Raw genomic sequence first — 22715 nt, forward strand, 5'->3', positions numbered from 1 at the left:
CAAAGCAATAACATGATTCAGTTTAAGAGACTGTTCAAACTACAAGTGTTCACTCAGTACAAAGAAGAAGAAGAATGATGATAAACATCTTGAACATTTTTTTTTGTTTAAATGGATAGATTATTTATGTATTTAATATTTGTTTACTTATTTATGGTATATTAATTTATCTACTCATTTATTTAGTCACTGTTCTGTTACAAACAGAAAAAAGAAATGGGATAAAACTGCTATGATATGAAAAGGGGTAGGGCTAAATAAGCTCTGCTTCTTCTTACTATTTTTTTGGATGTGTGCAATGAAACAACTATAAATATGTGATGCATTACATTGTGTCGTAAAATAAACTGAACTGAACTGAAAAAAAACTTTTATTCGCAGCCGGCACTTCTTGAGAATAGTTTTGGTTTTGAATAATTGTAATTATCGACTATATTAAAGTTGTTGTTCAAAATGTTCTCTTGTTGTTTTGGTCTAGTTTAACGACTCATTTTAAAGTCAATACAATGCTGAGTTTAATTTACATACATAACAGCAATATCTGGGTTTTTGTGCACCCCACTTTTCGTTTGATTTGGTTTCTGACTTTGTGAAAGTTTGCCCCAGTTTTTGTCTCGGTTATTATACGGCCACATGCTGCGCAACAATCTAGTCCCTCGGTGCACCTAATGGATAAATCCCACACGTTGGCGACTCAGACTCTTATGTTTTTTGAATTTAGGAGGACTGCAAAAAATGGTGTTTTGCGTTTAGGGCGTGGCAGCCTTGATATCTGTAGACAGAATATTCCCCTGACTGACATAACAAGTGACAGCAGAGTTACATAAAAGCTCATCGCAATTGTATAATAATCTAGCGTCCAGAAGAAGTGCACACAAAGTCTGACGTGCTTTTCTTAACTTTTATTAAATGATAATAAATGATAAATGGGTTATACTTGTATAGCGCTTTTCTACCTTCAAGGTACTCAAAGCGCTTTGACAGTATTTCCACATTCACCCATTCACACACACATTCACACACTGATGGCGGGAGCTGCCATGCAAGGCGCTAACCAGCACCCATCAGGAGCAAGGGTGAAGTGTCTTGCCCAAGGACACAACGGACGTGACTAGGATGGTAGAAGGTGGGGATTGAACCCCAGCAACCAGCAACCCTGAGATTGCTGGCACGGCCACTCTACCAACTTCGCCACGCCGTCGTCCAACCTATGCTGATACATTCAATTCCAATGCGTATAGTCGTTCATCTGTCCTCGTCTTATTTTCTCAACACAACCTTGCTCCTTATTCGCCAATCATCTTCCAGGCGTGGTACGTTTACGACCATGGGAACTCTGAACATCACCCGCACGCACACAAACACAACATCAACCCCAGCAAGTCGTCACACTATCACCTCCTTTCAAAGTCCCTTGTCCCCAAGAGGGACAACAAAATCTCGATGGTCGCCGCCTTAAGCTATGACTGGCAATATCCACTACGTTGGAGGTGGCTATATTCTTCTTTGTTGGCAACGGCAAATTTTTCTACATTGGCGGTGGCTATTTCTTCTTTGTTGGCAGCAGCTATTTCTTCTACGTAGATGGCGGCTAAATCTTCTTCGTTGGCTATTTCTCCCTCGTTGGCGGTGGCAATATCTTCTATGTTGAAGGTGGCTATTTCTTCATTGTTGGCAGCGGCTATTTCTTCTACATTGGTGGCGGCTATTTCTTCTACGTTAATGTGTTTTGTTGGCTGCAGCTATTTGTTTTTGTTGGCAGCGGCTATTTCTTTCACGTTGTTGGTGGCTATTTTTGTCTTCGTTGACAGAGGCTATATCTTCTACATTGGTGGCGGCTATTTCTTCTACGTTAATGTGTTTTGTTGGCTGCAGCTATTTGTTTTTGTTGGCAGCGGCTATTTCTTTCACGTTGTTGGTGGCTATTTTTGTCTTCGTTGACAGAGGCTATATCTTCTACGTTGGTGGCGGCTATTTCTTCTTTATTGACGGCAGCTATGTATTTGTTGGCGGCGGCTATTTCTTTTATGTTGATGGTGGCTATATTTCTGATTTTGACAGCAGCTGTTTGTCTTTGTTGGGGCGGCTATTTTTTTCTACGTTGATGGAGGTTATTTCTTCTTCGTTGACGGTGACTATATCTTCTACGTTTGAGGCGGCTATTTCTTTTTTGTTGATGGCAGCTGTTTGTCTTTGTTGGTAGCGGCTATTTGATCTACATTGGCGACGGCTATTCTATGTTGATGGCGGCTATTCTTCGTTGATGGTGGCTTATTCTTCTTTGATCACAGCTATTTCTTGTACATTGAAGGTGGCTATTTATTTTACGTTGGCAACGGCTATATCTTCTTTGTTGTCAACGGCTATATCTTCTTTGTTGGCAGCAGCTTTTTCTATCCATTCTTCATGGGTGGCAGCTATTTCTAAAAAATTAAATGAGTTGTATAACTTGGAACTAGAGATGTCCGATAATTTCGGCCTGTCGATATTATCGGCCGATAAATGCTTTAAAATGTAATATCGGAAATTATCGGTATCGTTTTTTTTATTATCGGTATCGGTTTTTTGGGTTGTTTTTTTTTTAATTAAATCTACATAAAAAACACAAGATACACTTACAATTAGTGCACTAACCCAAAAAATCTCCCTCCCCCATTTACACTCATTCACACTCATTCACACAAAAGGGTTGTTTCTTTGTTATTAATATTCTGGTTCCTACATTATATATCAATATATTTCAATACAGTCTGCAAGGGATACAGTCCGTAAGCACACATGATTGTGCGTGCTGCTGGTCCACTAATAGTACTAACCTTTAACAGTTAATTTTACTCATTTTCATTAATTACTAGTTTCTATGTAACTGTTTTTATATTGTTTTACTTTCTTTTTTATTCAATAAAAATTTTTTAAATTTATTTATCTTATTTTTTAATTTCTTTTTAAAAAGGACCTTATCTTCACCATACCTGGTTGTCCAAATTAGGCATAATAATGTGTTAATTCCACAACTGTATATATCGGTATCGGTAATTAAGAGTTGGACAATATCGGATTTCGGCAAAAAAGACATTATCGGACATCCCTACTTGGAACCACTGTAAACACATCAGCAGATCCCTGCAATGACATTTTAACCTTGCTGGCAAATGTGGAACACTCTGGTAAAAACTCCTTGCCGACACTCGGGCGTTTTAATAAACATGAAAGTTTTAATTCCTCCTAAACAGCAGCTGTCAGAATCCTAAAAACAGATGGATTTGTTTTTGTGACATTTCTACTATCACAGTTTTGGGATGCAACTGCCAAGAAACGCACCTGTTGCGATAGCTGAGTTTGTGCAAGTTGATGGTACTAGCATATGCTTATCGGACTGTTGAGAAGACAAGCATGATTCACAGGACTTGTGGGACGCTGGGAACAAGGGACTATAATTAGATTACGGCTCGCGGGATGAAGTCCAACTGCAGGTGGGCCTCGACACTCAAAACATGTTGACATCATGTCTCTTGTTTATCACTAGAATTTGACTTTTCCTATTAAGCTTCTTTCCAGCTGTTTTTATGAGGACAAAAAGAGAGAATATCTGTGTGTTTCTGTTTTGAAGTAGGATTGCAACTTGCTAGCTAGCTTGTCGAGGCAAACAAAGACAAGCAATGACTCGCCATGCATTGGTTTGCGTTTTTTCTTGCCCTAATGTGGGATATGAGCCGAGGACGTCCTTGTGGTTTGTGCAGCCCTTTGAGGCATTTGTGATGGAGAGCTATGTAAATTAACTTGGATTGATTGATTTATGTCGCTGTCAGGTAGCGATTAAATAATACCGTAAATAATAATGAATAATAATAGTCTCACTAGTTTAAGTAAAATTAGTAACAATCCACATTATTATTTCAGAAGTTCGAAATATTTTTACTTAAAAATAATTTGTTGTTCCGTTAACAAATAAAAACAAACATTAAATGCGACGTAACAAATGGCACCGCTAACATGTTTTGTCCTCTTTCGACAGATTGAAGCTGAATCTGCTGGCTGCAGCCAAGTATTGCACTTCAATGTTTAAGCAAGTGCTTCAAAACACCACCGTCGTTTTTGTCGTCCTGATAACAAAGAACAAAAGTGAACCAAAGTAAAGTGGCATAAAGGTGGTTCCTTGCAAAACTCCATACAGTTAAATCCTGCATCCCAAATGAAGGAAAAATTACACCTGGTGAGTTTTTAATGTTTGTAATCTTGTCATTTCAACATGTGTGTTGTCTTTGTTTTATCAGCGACCATCATTATCTTGACAAGGCTGTTAGCACAAAAAATGAAGGTGGTTAGCACAAGAAAGCCGGCAACGTCATCATCTAGCCTTCAGTGGCGTTTTTACGAGGGTGCAGATGTAGATGTAGTCAGCGTAGAGCGACTTTGCAGATGCACAAGCTGGACGCACACCCTCCCCCATACTAAATAAACGCCACTCCAGTGTCACATTAAGTTAGCAGGTGGGATCTTTCCTCGCACTTACTTGGATTCCATTCGGAACTCGAGCAGCATCCCCGCAGCCACACACACCAAATGCCAGGGTGAACGCGTGGTGGACCTCGGCGTCTGGCTTTCATGTGTGTATCGTCATCAGACGGAAGCGGAGCCTATCGTGTTAGTGCGACGACCGCCGACTAATCAGCATATATTTGATTTAGTTTGTTTTGGGCGCCAGCGAATGAATTTACATTTCATTTTGATTCTTCTGTGTGGAGAGACGCTAATCTTATCAGAACTGCAAGATGGACTTCTTATATTTTAGCAAGCGCGCGGGAAGGAATTTGACTTTCAGACTCACATTTTGCTGAGTCATCATTAATTTTAATCAGCGGTGGACACGAGTCAGAGTGAAACGTTGCATGCTAACTAGGGACACACAATTGTGAATTCCCGATAGGTTAAATAGTTTGAAAGTGGTTCACGTTGCGGTGCATAAACCCAATTTGGAGTTTGTACAAAAGGTGCCCGCCTCGCTGTCCTTTGGGACACGAGTCTACAGGTTAATTTTAACCGAAACAATGGAAAAATCCGATGGGAGTACCTTGCTAGTATTCCTGAGGGCCACTCATCTAATTAGCTCCATTCTCTCCAGTGCAGTGCAGAGACCACCCAATGCTAATTAAAGATGCTGTTTTTATATGTACTCATTTACTTAGTGTGGGTATTGATCGCAACCTGAAGCCATCCGGACTCGATGTTTTAGTGGTCCGGAGGGGGTCAACCAGCAAGAGTAATCAAGTTAATTGGAAGACTGCAAAACGCTTAATTAATTAAGGAGATGGAGATAAACTAGGGGGGAAAAAAGTCCTCTTCTAGCTTTGTGGATTTCCATCGATAACCTTAATGCTCTTTTGAATGCAGGAGTTTGGTTTCGGCCCATGTTGAGACTTTAAGTACTGTTGCAAACACGCAAACTTTGAATGTAATCCAAAGAAAAACGTGACTGGTGTTCTGTAACAAACATCTTGTATGCCGATGAATCCAAGTCCGAATCCAAAGTTTTGAACATTTATAAGAGAGGAATGGTACTACATTTTTTTAAAACTAAGGTCAAGTTTTGTCTGCAATTGTTTTTTCTCAAGTTTGATGTTGATCACACATGTTTATCTTCCTCGCGACAACCTGATTATTTTGCGTAATGAGCCTCTTCCTTGAATCAAATCTGTCCTACGTGAACTCCTCTACTCTTGTATTCTGAGATCATAAGAGTGTTTGATTGCAAATGGTTTATTCCCCTTTCACCCATGCATCTGCTAACAATAAAGCCAAACTCCGGTTGATATTCCACGTCAAATGTTAGACCTTGATTGTTCCTGACAGATGACCTGGGAATACTTGCAGAGACAAAGCGAGGGAGCATTCTAATAAAAACCAGGGGTGGTAGCTTTAGTGTCATTTACTCCTTCTAATTACAAGGCTATTGATGACATGTCCATATGTCACTCTGTACCTGATTGAGCCAAGTTTTAGAGGCACTCACATGGAATAAATAACGGAGGCAATTAGCCGCGTTAATAAAGCATGTCACCTGGAGGACTACTTTTCTGACTGAAGTGGAAAGAGATACTGTTATGCAGGTCTTTGAGATTCAAAGGGCTCACTCTTGACCCCAAAAAGACAGATTTTAGAACAACACAGAGTTACCAACCAGTTAGAGCAGGTATGCCCAAAGTGGGACCCGCGGGCCAAGTTTGGTTTTTGTCATTTCGTTTAGCCCGCCAAATGGTGGCTACCAAATCAAGCTGCCCAATCATCAATGGAATGTCTGCAAGGCTACACTGAAAAACAAATCTTTCAATTTTACTGTAAAAAAGCTGGCAGTTCCGTCGCCAGAAATGTACCATAAAATCATCAGTGGTACCATTTTTCCATTTACATTAATGCACTGCAAAAACAGGGAAAATATATTTTACGGTAAAAAAAAACTGGCAGCTCAGTCACCACAATTTTCACGTGATAACAGTGGTACAGTTTTTCAATTTACAGTAACTAGGTGTAAAAAAAAACAACGTAACTTTTATGGTAAAATTCTGGTGACAGCTGCCTTTTTTTTTTTTTTTTTTTTTTTTTTTTTAAATTTTTTTTTTTTAACGTAAAATATACAGGTATAGATTTTTTTACAAGCTAACTAGTGGCGTTTGAATTTGAGACCCCTGCTCTACGGTAAAGTTGTGTTATTTTCACACTCGAGGGAAAATAATAGTCTTGGTCATCATGCTTCGCCGGTGTACTATAATACTATAGTACTTTAGCATCCTCCATATGTCTAGTCTGTCTGGGTGAAGTTTGAAAGCGATCAGATGAACTATATACTGTATGTGGAACTGGTTACAGAACAACACCTGGACATAGGGCTGGGTGATATGGCCTTTTTTTAATATCTCGATATTTTTAGGCCATATCGCGATACACGATATATATCTCGATATTTTGCCTTAGCCTTGAATAACACTTGATGCATATAATCACAGCAGTATGATGATTCTATGTGTCTACATTAACACATTCTTGTTCATACTGCATTAATATATGCTCATTTTAAACTTTCAGGCAGAGAAGGAAATCACAACTAAGTCAATTTACCAAAACTGTATTTATTAAACAGTTATTAAGCAGTGGCACAAACATTCATGTCATTTCCAAAACAGAAAGTGCAAGATTGTCAGAGACATTTTAAAACAAGCTATTAGTGCACTTCTGTGCATGATGTCACTAAGATGACATATCAAAACAACACTAAATTAAAGTGCACTTTTTGCACAGAACGCCACTACAATAGTTTAAAAACATGATGTCACACAAGATATTTCAATAAGTGTCAAATAAAAATGAGCTGCATAATAGGAAATCAAATAGTGTTCGTCCTTCGCTATGTGGTAAGTTCCTGCGGACATTATGTCCTTTTGTTGTCGACTCTTTTTTTCATACGGTGTTGATCTGGAAATGTTTGCCTCGGCATTTTGATAGTGTGGGCGTGTGGCACCGAACGGAGATGTTGACGTGCGGAGTAAGCACTCTTCGTTCTCTAGCAAGTGACTTTTCAAATGATGCTACATAATAGCAGTAATGCTAATTTTTGTAGAAATGCTTTTGCCCCACACTTGACAAATTACGGTTGTCTGTTCGACATATTCCCACTTGAAGCCAAACCACCGCCAGACGATGGACCCCCTGCTGTTTTTCTTGTGAATTAATTCTTCCTTCATTTGTTACCAGATTCGCACCTTCTTTCTCTCGTATTACCACTCGCACCACAGCTAACGTTACCCATGCTGCTACCTCTCTGCTCAGCGAGGGCGTATACGTATGTGACGTATGACGTGACAGTATGTGACGTATGTAGAAGGTGCGCTTGCTATCTGTGAGAAGAAGAGACAAGAAGGAGTGGGAAGAGCCTGTAGTGTAATGCCAGCAGCTAAAAGCAACTGCGTGAGAACATATACTCAAATATCACGATATAGTCATTTTCTATATTGCACAGAGACAAACCCGCGATATATCGCGTATATAGATATATCGCCCAGCCCTACCTGGACATAACTACAAATCTGCAGAAAAAGACCTTTTTTGAATGTTTTTAGGTTAAAAATTTACATGCAAGATGCGGAGTTGCATGATAACTGAAGTAGGCACAAAACGTACATTTATATATGGTGTTATGAGGCTAAATTCCTTACTGGTCGTGCTGTTGCATGGTAAAAAAAAAAAAAAGAAAACACTGCTTGGTCCGTGGACCATTAGCATTTTTTTCCTTTGGCCCTTAGAGGCAAAACGTTCGGGCACTCCAGAATTAGACTATCATCTACTCCACCCAAGCTTAGCCAAGAAAGGATAACAATGTTTGACTGATATTTGGAAAACATGCAAGGACATGTTTGGAGCACAAAAGTATTGTCTTTACAATTTGGCTTAAGAGGGGACGGACAGACACAATGGAGAACAACAGTGACAACAACTATTACAAAGGACATGACAATAACCACATTACCTGTAAGTTCTAGTTTAACTTGGTTTAAGGGGGGACAGATGGACACAATGGACAACGTCATCGATTACAAAGGACAGCACAACAATAACATTACCTGTTAGTTTTTTATTTAGCTTGGTTTAAGGGTGGACAGACAGACACAATGGAGAACACCGACAACAACGTAATTACCGTTATCTCACCTTTTTTTGCTTACATTATAGTGTATATTTATGTAGTATTTACAACATACATATATTCATTCCTTTGTCAATTTGTAAGTATGTTCCTTTACCTAATTTGTAACTATGTAAATCCTGTAAGATTTATTTTGTTATTTTGTTGTCCCATTTTATTTCTGTTGTGCTATGCTATTGCTTCTGTATAATTGGTATTGTCTAGCAAGGCCGCACGGTGGCCTAGTAGTTGGCATGTAGGCCACACAGTCAGGAGATTGGGGAAATCTGGGCACTCCGGATTCCTCGCACATTCCATAAATATGCATGTTAGGTTAATTGAAGAATCCAAATCTTCAATAGGTTTGAATGAGTGTCAATGAGTGTCAGCTGGGACTGAGGTTAAGCAGTTTAGAAAATGGATGGATGGATAGTACAGTGGTTCTCAAACGATTTTCACCAAGTACCACCTCAGAAAACACTTAACTCTCCAAGTACTGTACCAGTCATAGAGACCAACATTAAAATACAGTAGCGTATTTCGGAAAGGGCGGAAGTATGTGGAGAATGGGTCGTAGACGCAAGGTTTCTTACAAAATACATATTAGTATTGTATCGAGACTTAGTTAAAAGTACTTACCTGTACAAATACCTTCAAAAAGTGCTGTATCGACATCGGAACATGTCTATATTTAATTAAGTGATTATTTGGCGTATCACTAGATGGAGCCCGCGTACCATTAGTGTGAGAATATCTGGTCTGGTATATTATATTTATTATTTCTTCCTCTTTTTCAGTGCTCTTGAGTGTTTTAGTTATCCTTGCCTCTTGTGATTGAGCGATTGTGTGTCAAGCAATTTCCTTTGGGGATCAATAAAGTTTGTCTGAGTTTAAGTTTGACAGAACTGTACATTACACGCTCATGCTCTGTTTAGCTTGGTTTAAGAGGGGACACACAGACACAACGGCATCGGTTAAACAGGACAGGACAGCAATAACATTACCTGACAGTTCTTTGTTTAAGAGAGGATAGCCAGCAGGCAGAAGACGTTGATCCAACGTTGATTATACATACATGTCCTTTTAAAACAGACTTTAAAACAATGTGCAAAATAGTTGTATTTGTAAACTGAGACAACACTGATGTCCAACGTTGGATCCACATTATTGGTTGAAAAATGACCAAATTTCAATGGTCAAATCAACGTCGCTACCTGACATTGAACAAACGTTGTCAAATAGCGTGTTGTTTCAACATTGTGTTTGTGTTGTCGAATATTGGCTGGGGAATGACCCAAAATTCAATGGTCATATCAACGTCAGAACCCAACATTGATGAAATGTCGTCAAAAAGCATGTTGTTTCAACGTTATGTTTGAGTTGCTCAACGTTAGGACCTAATTCAACAATTTCTCAATGTTTTAATGTCTTGTGCCTGCTAGGGTGAGACACAATTGAGAATAGTGACATCATCATCAGTTAAAGAGAACAGCAATAACAACACAACCTGCTAATTCTCTGTTTAACTGGGTTTAAGAGGGGACATACAGACACAACAGAGAATAAAAGCATCATCAGTTAGACAGGACGGGACAGCAATAACATTATTTGTTAATTCTCTGTACAGCTGGGTTTAAGAGGGGGTGTCAATCAATTAAACTACAACATTTTTTTTAAATGTACCTAAAAACTGTGCCTTTATTGTGGACAAGCTCTTAAGTGTCAGTTGGAGTCACTGACAAGGCTAATCCAAGCCTTTCATGACCAATCAAGGCTAATCGAATCGGTGCGCGATTGGATATTATTTCTCTGGTGGCCTTTCACCTCATAAAGCCACAGGAAGTTTTCTCAAGCGCTAGTTTGCAGGCTGCACTATTTGTGCATTGCCAGAGTTTTTATTGTGGAATTGTGTATTTTCCACAAAATTCCAGAATGTGACCTACTTGCTGAGACATGATTTGTACCCCCTCCCTCATCCGCAGGTGAGTGACTCTGGTGGCGGGTGGATGTTTCGCAGAAGTTTGAACTTCAGGGACCCAATAATTTGAGGAGGGAACTGGAGGTTCTGACATTCTCATCAAGCAGTTCCGCTCCGTGGGGAACTCGCCGGTGTGTCAAAAAGAGGGGGTCTCGAAAGTCACCTCCCAGTGGGTACACATGGGAACTGACATCATGCATCTGTCTGATGCCAAGGTCGGGAAAGGGATACGACTTGACCCTTGCCCCGGAGTGAAAGTCAGCCATTCGTCATGCGTCTCTAGATCACAGCATTCATCTTCTCGGCACATGTGTTGGTAATGCAGGTAGTGTGTGTTTGTGGGGGGGGGGCTCATTATGGAGAGTTCTTCCAAGCCCTAGCCCTAAACAATTGGCGTCATTGGAGCAAAGTGTCCCATTAGCCCACCTCCTTGTGTTTAAAGAATCCAGGAAGAAGAAGTCTTTGGGAACCGTCGCTCGTTTACATTATCCAAGATGGATGACGGTGTCGCCCCTCGCCTGCACTTTCCTCAGCCCTCTCAAACTTCCAGGGTCTCTCGTTTCGACTCATTGTGGCAACTCGTCCGGGAGGTCAACTAGTGATTGACATATGAGACAGATGACACGCAGGTGACACTTGAGCTTCAATGAAAGCTTGTGGTCGTCCTGAAAGGATCGACTCGGAGCGTGGAAGACACAACTATAGAAAACTGGGACAACATTATTCCTGCTTGATAGGAGCTCCTTTCATTGGAGAAAAGTGCAGGAACTATGGAACAACAAGCGGTAATGGAAAATAACATTCACTGGAGCTCCATTAAGTCCAGAATTCAGTCCAAAATGAGCAGAATAGTTAAAAAGTGGCAGCGGTGGAATGTTTTTGTTGCTCCGGGCGCTTTTCGTGATCTCCCACACATCAGTCAGTAATGGCGTCTGTTGTCAAAGTAATTAGAGTAGATCTTATCAACCTTTGACTGTGGCCCTCAGATCAGCCACGCTGCTTATTGGACAGTTTATTGCGAGGTGAAAGCAACACTGTGGGTTTTTTTTCATCTGACTTGTAGCAGAACATGAAAGATGGTGATTTACCTCAAAGACAAGTTGATGAAGTGCAGGTCCACGGTGAGGATGATGATGCCTGAACAGGAATGTGGAAAGATGCTCTACAAGTCGATCTTTGTCTTGTCTGTCAGGACAATAGCATATTTAGAGGTTAGCGTCTGCTGTCTGCCGCTGCCTCAATAGCAGCCTTTCACTGGATCTAATAATTCAATTTTTTTCTTCCTTCCTTCTATGTCTGCTGGAAGAATGGTTGCCATTGTGCGTCGTCACGCCTGGGTTTGCATTATCTACAGTATCAGCATGACCATCCTATAGAGCTGTGATGCCTTTATGGATGGTTGTTGACCTGTGTAGTTAGCATGCCTGTGACCAATGTGCAACATGCCCATCACTAATGAAGAGCAGGTTGTTCAGCAAAGTGGACTGGACTGACCCCTCACCATTTGTCCACACTCGTTCCGGTCCAGCTGCAGCAGTCAAATTGTCAAGGTTGGAAGCTTCCCGTAGGGAATGAATGGGAAGATACTGTATGGAAATTAACATGAATAAAGTGTGATAGTAAACGTTAAGTTCCTTTAAAATTACTTTTCAGACAAGTTGAGCTATGCAAGTGTAAACGTGATGTGCTTGCTAAAGGACCCATAACATCCAGATGACTGACATTTCACTAACAAGTTCTCTTTATGTATTCTCTGCTCCTGAAAATTAATCTGGCAGTCATTTCCCATAATATCAGTTCATTTTTAAGCAATCGGTAGATAACTACTTGAAACTCCCCCTTCCCATCGCCGGACTCGATATGCTGCCCCCTCTTGGTGTGACATCGTCTGCAGAACTGGAGCCCATTTCTGTGCATAGACAGTGTGGATGAAGGCATATAAAAGACCATTTTCATCACTTACAGTAGGAAGGGGAATCATAAGACTGCATGGCCCATTTCGTCACGATTTACCTGACACATGAAACGTGACGAATTGGGAGACTTGCACTATCCACATTAGCCTCCAGATGGCAGTAGAGTGTTGAATATCTTAGTGTGTTTTGTGGCAATTCCAACTTTGACCACCGGGTCAGTTGTTGTATAGAGTGGCGCTTTTCATCACTTTCAGCAGGCTGCATTCTAAAATGATGACGCAAGATCCACCCAGAAATGGGGCCATATGAATCCCATCCATTCTATAATTGCATTTTGTTTTTATCAAGTGTGAAATATAGAAGAATCACAACTTCCATGGACGCCATAGCCGGAGTTTTTTCATGTTCTTTCAGCATTTCCTCCATCTTGATGAGAACATCAGTAGAAGAGGATGCAAAATAGAATACTAGCGGCTTGCCGTTTTTTTCTCTGTCTGACCTTCCTGAAGTCCACAACCATCTCTTTGGTCTTTTTGACATGGATGCGAAGGTTGTTGCTTTTGCACCAATCCACCAGATTTTCTACCTCCTCTCTGTACTCGGACTTATCGTTTTCCGTGATGCGTCCCACTAATGTTGGGGTTTTAGGTGTGCAGTCAAGGGTCAGTATTGGGCAAAGAATGTGCCTCAACACACATCCCTGGGGGCGCCAGTGCTGAGGGTGATGGAAGAGGAGACAGTAGCTGCGTTTCCATCCATCCATTTTCTACCGCTTATCCCTTTCGGGGACGCGGGGGGTGCTGGAGCCTATCTCAGCTACAATCGGGCGGAAGGCGGGGTACACCCTGGACAAGTCGCCACCTAATTTAATTGCAAAATAAAAGATAAATAAATAAATGATAAATGGGTTGTACTTGTATAGCGCTTTTCTACCTTCAAGGTACTCAAAGCGCTTTGACAGTATTTCCACATTCACACATTCACACACTGATGGACGGAGCTGCCATGCAAGGCGCTACCAGCACCCATCAGGAGCAAGGGTGAAGTGTCTTGCCCAAGGACACAACGGACGTGACTAGGATGGTAGAAGGTGGGGATAAGAAAAGAAAGAAAAGAAAAGAGAGCTTTTTATAAATGTCAAAAAAAGTACATTTGCAACTTTGTAAAATCTCATCACGCGAGACTCCACTTTGAGGAAGATATTGCAGCCACCGCTGTTGCCATGATCTCAACAGAAGACAAAGGCAGCGGGTGAAAGGAAGGAACCCGCGAGACGGTCCGGTGCGACGGGGTCGCCTCGCTCGACCCCGTCCGACCGATCGGAAGCGAGACCAAGACGACCCGTCTGCCCTGGTTGTCCTGCATGGGCGCCCACCTTCTAAATGCGAAAAAAGTGTTTCCATCATGCTTTTACAAAAAACTTCAATATTGGAACGTCTCAAAAACCACCTCATGAAAGCGCAAACATTTTTTGGTGATATTTGAGATGTTTTTTGGAAAATGGGTGTTTCCATTACCAGTTTCTTATTGCGATATTTAGGTATAGCCTATTTCTTGGGGTAATGGAAACACAGCTAGTGTTGTGGATCCTGACAGTCTGTTGTCTGTTTGCCAAGAAGTCCAGGACCCAGATTTCCGGTGGAAACTCAGCCCTACCGTGCACAGCCTCTTCACTAGGGTCTGTGGGACGATGGTGTTGCAGGTGGAAGTGAAGTCCAGGAAAAGCAGGCGGACATAGGAGTTTGTGCTCTCTTAGGGAGTGGGGGCTGAATGGACCTCTGATGAGATGGTGTCATCGGTGGACCGGTTCTTCCTGTAGGCGTACAGGTGAGGGTCCACAGTGACATCGATGGAGGTCCTAATGCTTCTCGAAGCATTCAATGACTATCGGTTTGAAGGCAACTGGCTGATAGTTATTCAGACCAGAGTTACTTTAGAACTCTTTCGTACAAGAACTATGGATGTGGTTTTCAAGCAGGTGGGAACAAGATAGGTGAAGCGAGGTGTTAAAAAATGTCTGTCTAGTCCCTCAGTCAGTTGATGGGCACAGTCCCTCAGTCCCTGCCCTGGGATGTCGTCTGGGCCTGTGGCTTTGCGGGGGATAATCCTTTGCTGGGTCAAGTTACTTGGAAATTTGGCTATCGATTAATTTGTCTAATTAATCGAGTAATCGGATAAAACTCACTTTATAGCTTCAATCCGTATTTTAGGGAAAATAGTTCAAATAAACATCTGCTTTTCATAATCTTATTTTGTTTCGCTAACAAATGCTAATCGTCAACATAAGAATTACACTTTTAACATGTGTGCGGTAATAATTAGGGGGAACTCCCCACCCTTCGCCGCGACATACACCTCCGCTCTCATGTGCGTTCCATTGCAGTGGCTGTGCGGAAACTTTGTTTAAAGTTCCGGGCACTTCATGCTGTCCGGAATTTGTAAATTTGCATTAGTTACACTCATTAAACGATTAATCGACGCAACATAAAATAAATCAAACGTTTTTTTCCAAATCGATTAATCCTTGCAGCCATGCTTGGTATTTGAAAATGTGTCTTCCACTTTTGCAGGCAGAGTTGGACGCATACAGTTGTCCAAAATGACAAAATCTGCAGTCCAACCTCTGATTGATATATTCATTGATTACTTATGTCCATCACTGACCCTCTTTCCTATCGAACATACCACATCTTTAATCAATTCCACCTCGTATTGAAATTCTATACGATGCCACACTTGGATGGCGCCCGTTAAGGTACTTAAGTGTTGTCATGGTAACCTATCGTTGTAGTGATTCCAACTCTGACAGCCCCGCCCTATTTTTTTAAACACCCCCGCCCTCTTCTTTGACCATATTACAAACGAACAGACCCCACCATCATGACTACCATGCGTGACCTCTGTGCCCTCCGCCCCATAATCGGCCTGCGTGTAAAGTTTGCTGTCTTGTTATTAGGAGGAGGGAGGAGACGGCGAGGGGAGGGTGTCCTGTTTCGCCCTCCCCTCGCCGTCTCTTCCCGCTCTCCTCCCTCCTTCCTCCTAGTCTGTCAACTCCGGCTCGGAAGGTGGATCAGCTCTTGTTGGAGTCCCAGGAGTTGGGTTAGGTAGAAAGGACGCTTTGGTTCTGTACCCGGAGTCTTCATCCAAGAGGGGGGACGCTCCTGAAAGGTGAGGATATTTCTAGATCAGGCTGACAGGAGGAGCATCCTACTAGTCTCCCTCATTCCCTCTACTTGTCCTTTTGCATGCATCATTTGTCTTGTATGTTGTAACTTTGCTTCAAGTTTCTGATGAGGCTTATCGCCGGAATGTTTGCATTCTTCCACTGTGAACATCTGCTGCTGTCAGTGTGTGTTCAAGTGTGTGTGAAAGTGTGTGTCAGTGTCAGGGTGTGTTATACGAGCGCTCAGGACACGTTGAGCAACGTGTTTACCATTTAAACTCACCATGCGTGCACTTAAGTATTTTTATTACTGCATGGCCCAGTAGTGAGATGTCAACTGTTAGTTTCTGGATGAGCGTCTTGGAAAATTCCTCATGAGGAGGCTTGGAAATGGCCAATAAACACAATTATCCCGACACTCACCGAGCAGCTTTGTGCACACGGTTGATTGCTTGTCATACAAACGCCTCACCGGCTCCAGAATTGCTGGATTTTGTGTCGGTAAAAGGTGAATTATTTGGCCGCGGGGGGTCTGCAGGTTCAATATGGTGGGTGTCAGGGAGATGATTCACGCAGCTGTCAGGTTTACTGGCCGAGAATCTCACAGGACGACCACGCAGATGTTCGGGAAGTGGGTCGTCTTCTTTAGAAAACTGGAAAAGAGCGATAATGAGAGTGAGGATTTGGAACTAAATGCTTCCCAAGTGGCTTCAAACTCCCTTCAAGGATTAAGGACCCAGGGTGTAACTTTGTTAGCAGAGTTGGAACCATATTTAGTCCCTGGAGGCCTCACTATCCATGCAGAAAATCTTTGATAATAGTAACAATAATTCGTAAATATAATATGTATTAGTATTTTCCAAGGTTGTAATTTGGGTTGAAGTTAAAGGCTGAGCGGAGGAAGGTGTGACAACGTTAGCATTGTGGGAACCATTTTTCATTCATGAACAACTCACTATCATTAATAAAACTGATAACTAGTAAAGAACCCGGAGAGCGTAGCCTAACACCAAGCCCTTCCTCCCAAAATAAAGAATCCTTTGAAAAAAATCCTGAATCCAAATGGAGATCCTGATCACCCCCAACATCTAACCACTGCAGGTTCCTTATCTAATTTCTGACATTTTCTAAAAGTTCAGTTAAAATCTGCACTTAACTATTTTTCTATAGCGTAATTAAATAAGTAGAGCAAACCCTCTTGTCATTCATCCACTGTCTTTGTCTCTGTGGGTGGAGGCCGGGGCCTCTATAGCATGACATTGCCTTAAAGTTCAATAAAATCCGCCCTCAACGTTTTGAGTCATGTTGCTAACTAGCAGATGCAAAAAATATTGTACAAATATAAGTGTAATTTTTGGTGAGTTTTAATTTTGGTTGAAATAAACATTAGGTGTTGTTTTATAATGGTCTCTAAATGCTTCACTATGTTACAAAAAAAATCACATAATTAACAAAAATAATGACATGAAAATATAGCTATAACCTCCTGAGAACCAGCGTTCTCTGAAGTCGGTTTTATTTTCAGTTTAATTTTTCATTTTGGGGGGAAAAACAACATATAAAATTGCTGTTAAGAAAAAAAATTGCAAATATAAGTTAAGGCATACAGTTCTAAAATGTGTCTGTGTATAGATATACATATATACTCTTATACTCTTGCTACAACATATCATCAGTAGGGTAAAATTAAACTGTCTCAAGATGGTCGACACCCGGCTCACGTTCCCTATTAGTGGGTGAACAATCCAACGCTTGGTGAATTCTGCTTCACAATGATAGGAAAAGCCGACATCAAAGGAAATGTATATAGGTTGATATTTTAAATGTATTTTTCTGTTGTTGGACATTTGGGAGAAACTTTTGTAGCATTTCTGTATGGTTGTTCCTGATGGTTAGCCTAAATCTGCCTATATTCAAAATGTGGCAAATTTCATGCGTTATTAAACAGTTTTCTTTGCCTTTTTTATGACAGCGGGGAGCTAATGAGTGTCAAAGTTCAAAAGCGGGACACCCTATGATTGCATCAACATGCCTCAATGACCCCCAAGTGGTCTGTCTCATGGCTACGCACCACTTGGAGTCAAGGGGCCACACCCTGAGGACAAGGGCGTCCACTTCACAAGATTTTCCGAGTGTGTCTTAGGGAGTTTGTGATCAATTGTGAAGTCAAAGGTTGACTGGTGTTGGACCGTTTCCTCCATTTTGGTTCATCCCAAAGGTGTTTTTCCACACCAAACTCATCCAAGCATGCTTATGGACTGGAGTCATGTTTCGGTTGAAGTACAAAACTACGATTTAAAGCCTCCAGCCAAACCCTGATCGACGGACTGGTTAATTGATTGACAAAAGAGGCTTGTTTTGGTGTTTTTCCTGCGCACGAGGCACTAAAAGTTTCATCACCTTCATGTATTTCAGCCATCAATGTTTCAGTGCACATCCATAAGCCATGAGAGCAGAGATCCACCTGCTTGTAAAAACATATTTTATTGCTTCTGGCGTAAAGAGGCTTTGCCTGACAGGAATTTACTTCCCCACAGGCTACCTGCCACCTATCAATAATGGAGCAGCGCCTCTTGTCCTGTTACCAAGCTGAGGGGGAATGTTTTTTAGCTCATCCATATTTAGGGCAAGTGCTTGTGCAAGCAGACTGATCATTCCATGTCAAATATGTCACCATTTTGTACTATGCTCCCGTTACATGGTCTGACGTTTAAAAGGTAAGACCATCACACCACTAAGGGGTACTTGACTTGAGGCTTTTGTTTCTCAACATTGTCGCTTCTAAATGAAAAACACACATACTTTACGTTTTGGTTAAAAAGACATGCGTACTTAATATTGACGATGTAACAAAATGTCAAGCGCATCCTCGTGGTGTGGAAATTAGTTCCCTAAAATTACAGTACATGTTTTTAATGAAAAGAATAAAATATATAAACAACATCCATTTCCAAAGAAATGTGTTTGATATAAATGTTAAAATTGTTTTTCAAGTTTTTTTCCTGGTTTACTCGTGTAAATTGGAGTTGTTTCTTAGCCATTGCCTAGCAGGCCGCAGTGGTATTTGGTTGAAATACACTTTTCCACCACATGTGGCAGTACTCAAACAGAAGTCTGGAGCTTAAGTCACAGAGATGCTTCTTAGCGCAAAAAATATGACTAAAGTGGTGAAGCTGAATTTTCATTTGCACTTCAATTGTATTGACAGTTAATTTAAGAAACATATTCGTTATTAATTTAGTTTATTTATTTCAGCACAACATAATAGTTTATTAATGTATTTTTTGTCATTTATTCGTGAGTCCCTTCTTACGCAGTATATTTAATTTGTACTTATTTTCCTAATCAGCCTGACCTAGGCCTAAGGTAATAATTATATTTGTGATTAACAAATGGCTTCATATCATTTGGCAATGTTTATCCTGTTAAACTGTAAATAGGTTAGATATAATTGTTGAATACAATTGAAAATAGGATTGCTAATTTAGTGGTAATATTTGAGTGGGTCCCAGTCCCCTCTGTAAAGGAAAATTTGGGCCCTGAGGTCAAAAAGGTTAAGAACCCCTGGTCTACATGATATGCTGCATCCCATTAGTTGTATTAATACACAATAAAATGAAAATGAAAGAGTGGTAAGGTGGGTATATGTGCTGGTATCTCACGGCCTTAATAAACCAAAGAAGAAGCACAGTAATGCTGATGTTGCACTATGTGACAGGAAATCATCAGCAGGATTGCGCCACATCTGCGTTACTAATTTCCCACTAAATTCCGTAAAGGGGGTGGCTTCGGCCCAAAATTTACTGAGCTTCCCAGTCCGATTGCGATAGCGCTAAAAGTCTGCAACTTCCGTTCCCTACTCGATTGCAGCTCACCAAAGTACCTCCTGAAATAATCGACAACCACACTTTAAAAGTTTTAATAACTTTTATCCATTCACAATGTTCATTATCCAAATTTAAAGTTGCCCTTTTCATTTTAGCTTTGACTCCGGCTGACATATTGGTACTGTAAATAAATAGACTTGCTTCTCACGAAAATAATTGAAGTGCGACATTTAAAAAAACATTTTTAGAACTTGTGGTCGTAAAATTGTTTAAGCACGAGAGAATGTCATATTTGCAGCACGGATCGGGCAGCTGAGTAAATCGAGCAGTGTCATTGATCAAGTGTGTAAGTTAGAGCTACGCTTTGACATGACACTAACGCCATGGTTTCCTTTGCCATACCAGGCGGTGCTGACCGGTTTTCGGCAGTCATGGGCCGGTCAGACGGACCGGCCAATCCACTCCAGGCGTCGACCATGTTGCCGATCCTTTTGGTTGTGTTTCTGCTGTCCAGTGGAGTCTCCAGCCTTCCTCAGCCTCTGCCGAGAGTCTTCCTCTCCTTCGACGGTAAGTAGAAGATGTTTGAGTGTTTGTTTGTGTGCTAATGAGGGTTTACTGCAGGATGCTTGTGTGATCATTGATGATGGCCTGGGGTTCTTTCATTGGTTGAGTACACAAGCGTCCTTTGGGGGACTCCTCATGACTGATCCTAACCAGACATTAAAAGTTACTTTTAAATAAAAGATACTTTTAAATTGTCACACACAAAAGGTGAGAGCCGAGCATAGAGACAGCACATGTTCTATTACATATTCGTCATTCCTGCATACTTTTTGTTATCGTTTTAGAGGAGACATAGTATGATTTTTATTCTACATCTAAAACATTTCATTGATGTCAACAACATGTAACGTTGGTGCTTTTAAAAGGCGGGTCTTATTAGACCTAAGTGAGCCCCCTCCTTCGCCTTGTCAGCCACGTTGTAGTTTTAGCGGTATACTTCTTTGCTATAATGAAGCTCTGATAAAATAAACTGCTTCTTCTAGCTTCTTTTCAAACATGTTGAAAAGAGAAACTGGGAATTGTGATGTACCATGTTGTACCTGTATGCATTTTTTGAAATAAACTTAAAGGGGATCTGCAATTTTGGGGGGCATTTTGCCTATCGTTCACAATCATTAGGAGACAAGAACACGCATCTATTTTGGGGGGGATTTTAAAGATGATAAAAAACACTTGGAAGATGCGGCTAATTAATCAGAGTCACCGTTGCAGCCTTCAAAGTGTCACAGGTTGTCACACCACGCCGCGCCTTATTTTGAGTTTCTTGGTAATTTTCTGGGTGTAGTTTTAGTTGCTTTCTTGCACTCTTATTTTGTGGTTTTTCACTTTCTGTTTTTCCCTTTCCCGCCGCAGTTTTACGCTTGCCCTGGAGCACTTTTCCCCCTAACCTGTTTTCTACTTCTTGTTAGCACTATTTAAGTTGAGCTTGCGACACCATTGGTTTGTCGGGACATTCTTCGCTATTCACTGGTGACTGTTGACGATTCTTTCGATGCTGAGCTCAAGTACGCACGTACATTGTGGACGCCGTCTGCTCCACATTCCTTGTGTTTTTTGCTGTGTTCCAGCATTTTGTTTCCCTCATCGTCTGTCCGTTCAGAGCACTTCCCTGTTGCTCTCGCTTTTTGTTTTGTTTGTTTAATCAATAAATACCCTTTTTACTGCACGCTGCCACCTCGTTTGTCTGCATTATAAAATCACTACAACCTCCGTCGTCTCACACGACGCACCCCTTGACACAAAGCCCTCTAAAACAACTTCAAAACCAAAACCCTCCAATGTTTTATATACACACTTCAAGTGTGTGTGTGTGTGTATATATATATATATATATATATATATATATATATATATATATATATATATATATATATATATATATATATATATATATATATATATATATATATATATATAAAATGTAGTAAGAGACACATTCTTAACCATATGTAATATTGTTGTAATATCGGGGACCTGAGGGTTCCTGGTTCAGTCCCCACCTTCTAATAACCTTGTCTTGTTCGTTGTGTCCTTGAGCAAGACACATTACCCTTGTTCCTGATGGGTCGCGGTTAGGGCCCTGCATGGCAGCTCCCGCCATCAGTTTGCGAATGTGTGTGTGTGAATGGGTGAATGTGGAAATAGTGTCAAAGCGCTTTGAGTACCTTAAGGGTAGAAAAGCTCTATGCAGGTATAACCCATTTACCATTTAATATGTTCAATATTTACCGTATTTTGGTCATATTAATTAATGCCGGAACTGACTTCTTCCGTGCATTGATTTGCAATTCCAAAGCAACGCACTTCCTACTTCTGGCAACAAATGTGTGTTCCTACTTCTGCAAACTAACTTTAGTGTGTCTTCTAATCTTGGCAGACTTGGTAACAAACAACAAAGACAACTATTTTTGGACAAATGAGGGTTCACAACCTTATCTTTTTGAAGCTGAATACACGGAGGATGAACTGCTGCTTCTAGAAGCGAGCACGAAGAAGAGGGTAAAACGCTGGAGCAGACGGAAGCTGAGAGAGTGAGGCTAGCTTGACTCGAAGCTGCAAATGTGGAAGCTATTTCGACATAAATGGTGTGCATACACCAAATAAACCGGAAAAAAAAATACCCCAAACGCACAACTGTCCATCGAGTGAGTCACATTTTAATATCTGATACAGATCATTTTAATATCTGATACAGATCATGATACACACAACTTGTCATGCGTGCTATTACCACTACTTACGCTGTCTGGCTAGCTGTGTACAAAGAAAACATAAAATGTGGACTAATACTTTACAGATACAGTAATATGATTGTTCATGTTTTTCAGTCAGTAAGATTGGTGTCTCATCGCCTTGTGTTGCGCATTACAAACTCAAACGCATTTCGTGTTGACACAGTTGCTAACTTATCTCTTTCCGTAGCTAGCTTTTACGGCTAATATTGTAGCATGCCGATGTGTTACTATGCTACAAAAAGACGGTTTTTGAAAGCTGTTTTTGAATGCATTTTTAAAGTAATTTACAGGTAGAATTAATTGCTTCCAATTGGCTGCACTGCTAGCCACCAAGAAGGAGACGATTTTTACATGTTAGA

At 40.9% G+C, this 22715-nt stretch overlaps 1 protein-coding gene across 4 annotated transcripts in view; it reads left to right on the forward strand.

Moving 5' to 3' along the window:
- The window catches only part of sema3c (sema domain, immunoglobulin domain (Ig), short basic domain, secreted, (semaphorin) 3C), an 89671-nt gene that overhangs the window by 7467 nt on the left and 59489 nt on the right, over positions 1–22715 (forward strand). For 2 of the 4 annotated variants that reach the window (XM_062064727.1, XM_062064728.1), the window contains exons 5-6: positions 4016–4213; positions 19964–20125. In XM_062064727.1, the coding sequence (XP_061920711.1) occupies positions 19990–20125 (136 nt within the window). In that variant the 5' untranslated portion in view covers positions 4016–4213; positions 19964–19989. Of the gene's footprint in view, positions 1–4015; positions 4214–15614; positions 15737–19963; positions 20126–22715 lie in introns of those variants that run through there. The other 2 variants (XM_062064729.1, XM_062064730.1) reach the window with 2 other exon arrangements.

This window comes from Entelurus aequoreus, linkage group LG12 (genome assembly GCF_033978785.1).
Source record: "Entelurus aequoreus isolate RoL-2023_Sb linkage group LG12, RoL_Eaeq_v1.1, whole genome shotgun sequence".
NCBI classification, from domain to species: Eukaryota; Metazoa; Chordata; class Actinopteri; order Syngnathiformes; family Syngnathidae; genus Entelurus; species Entelurus aequoreus.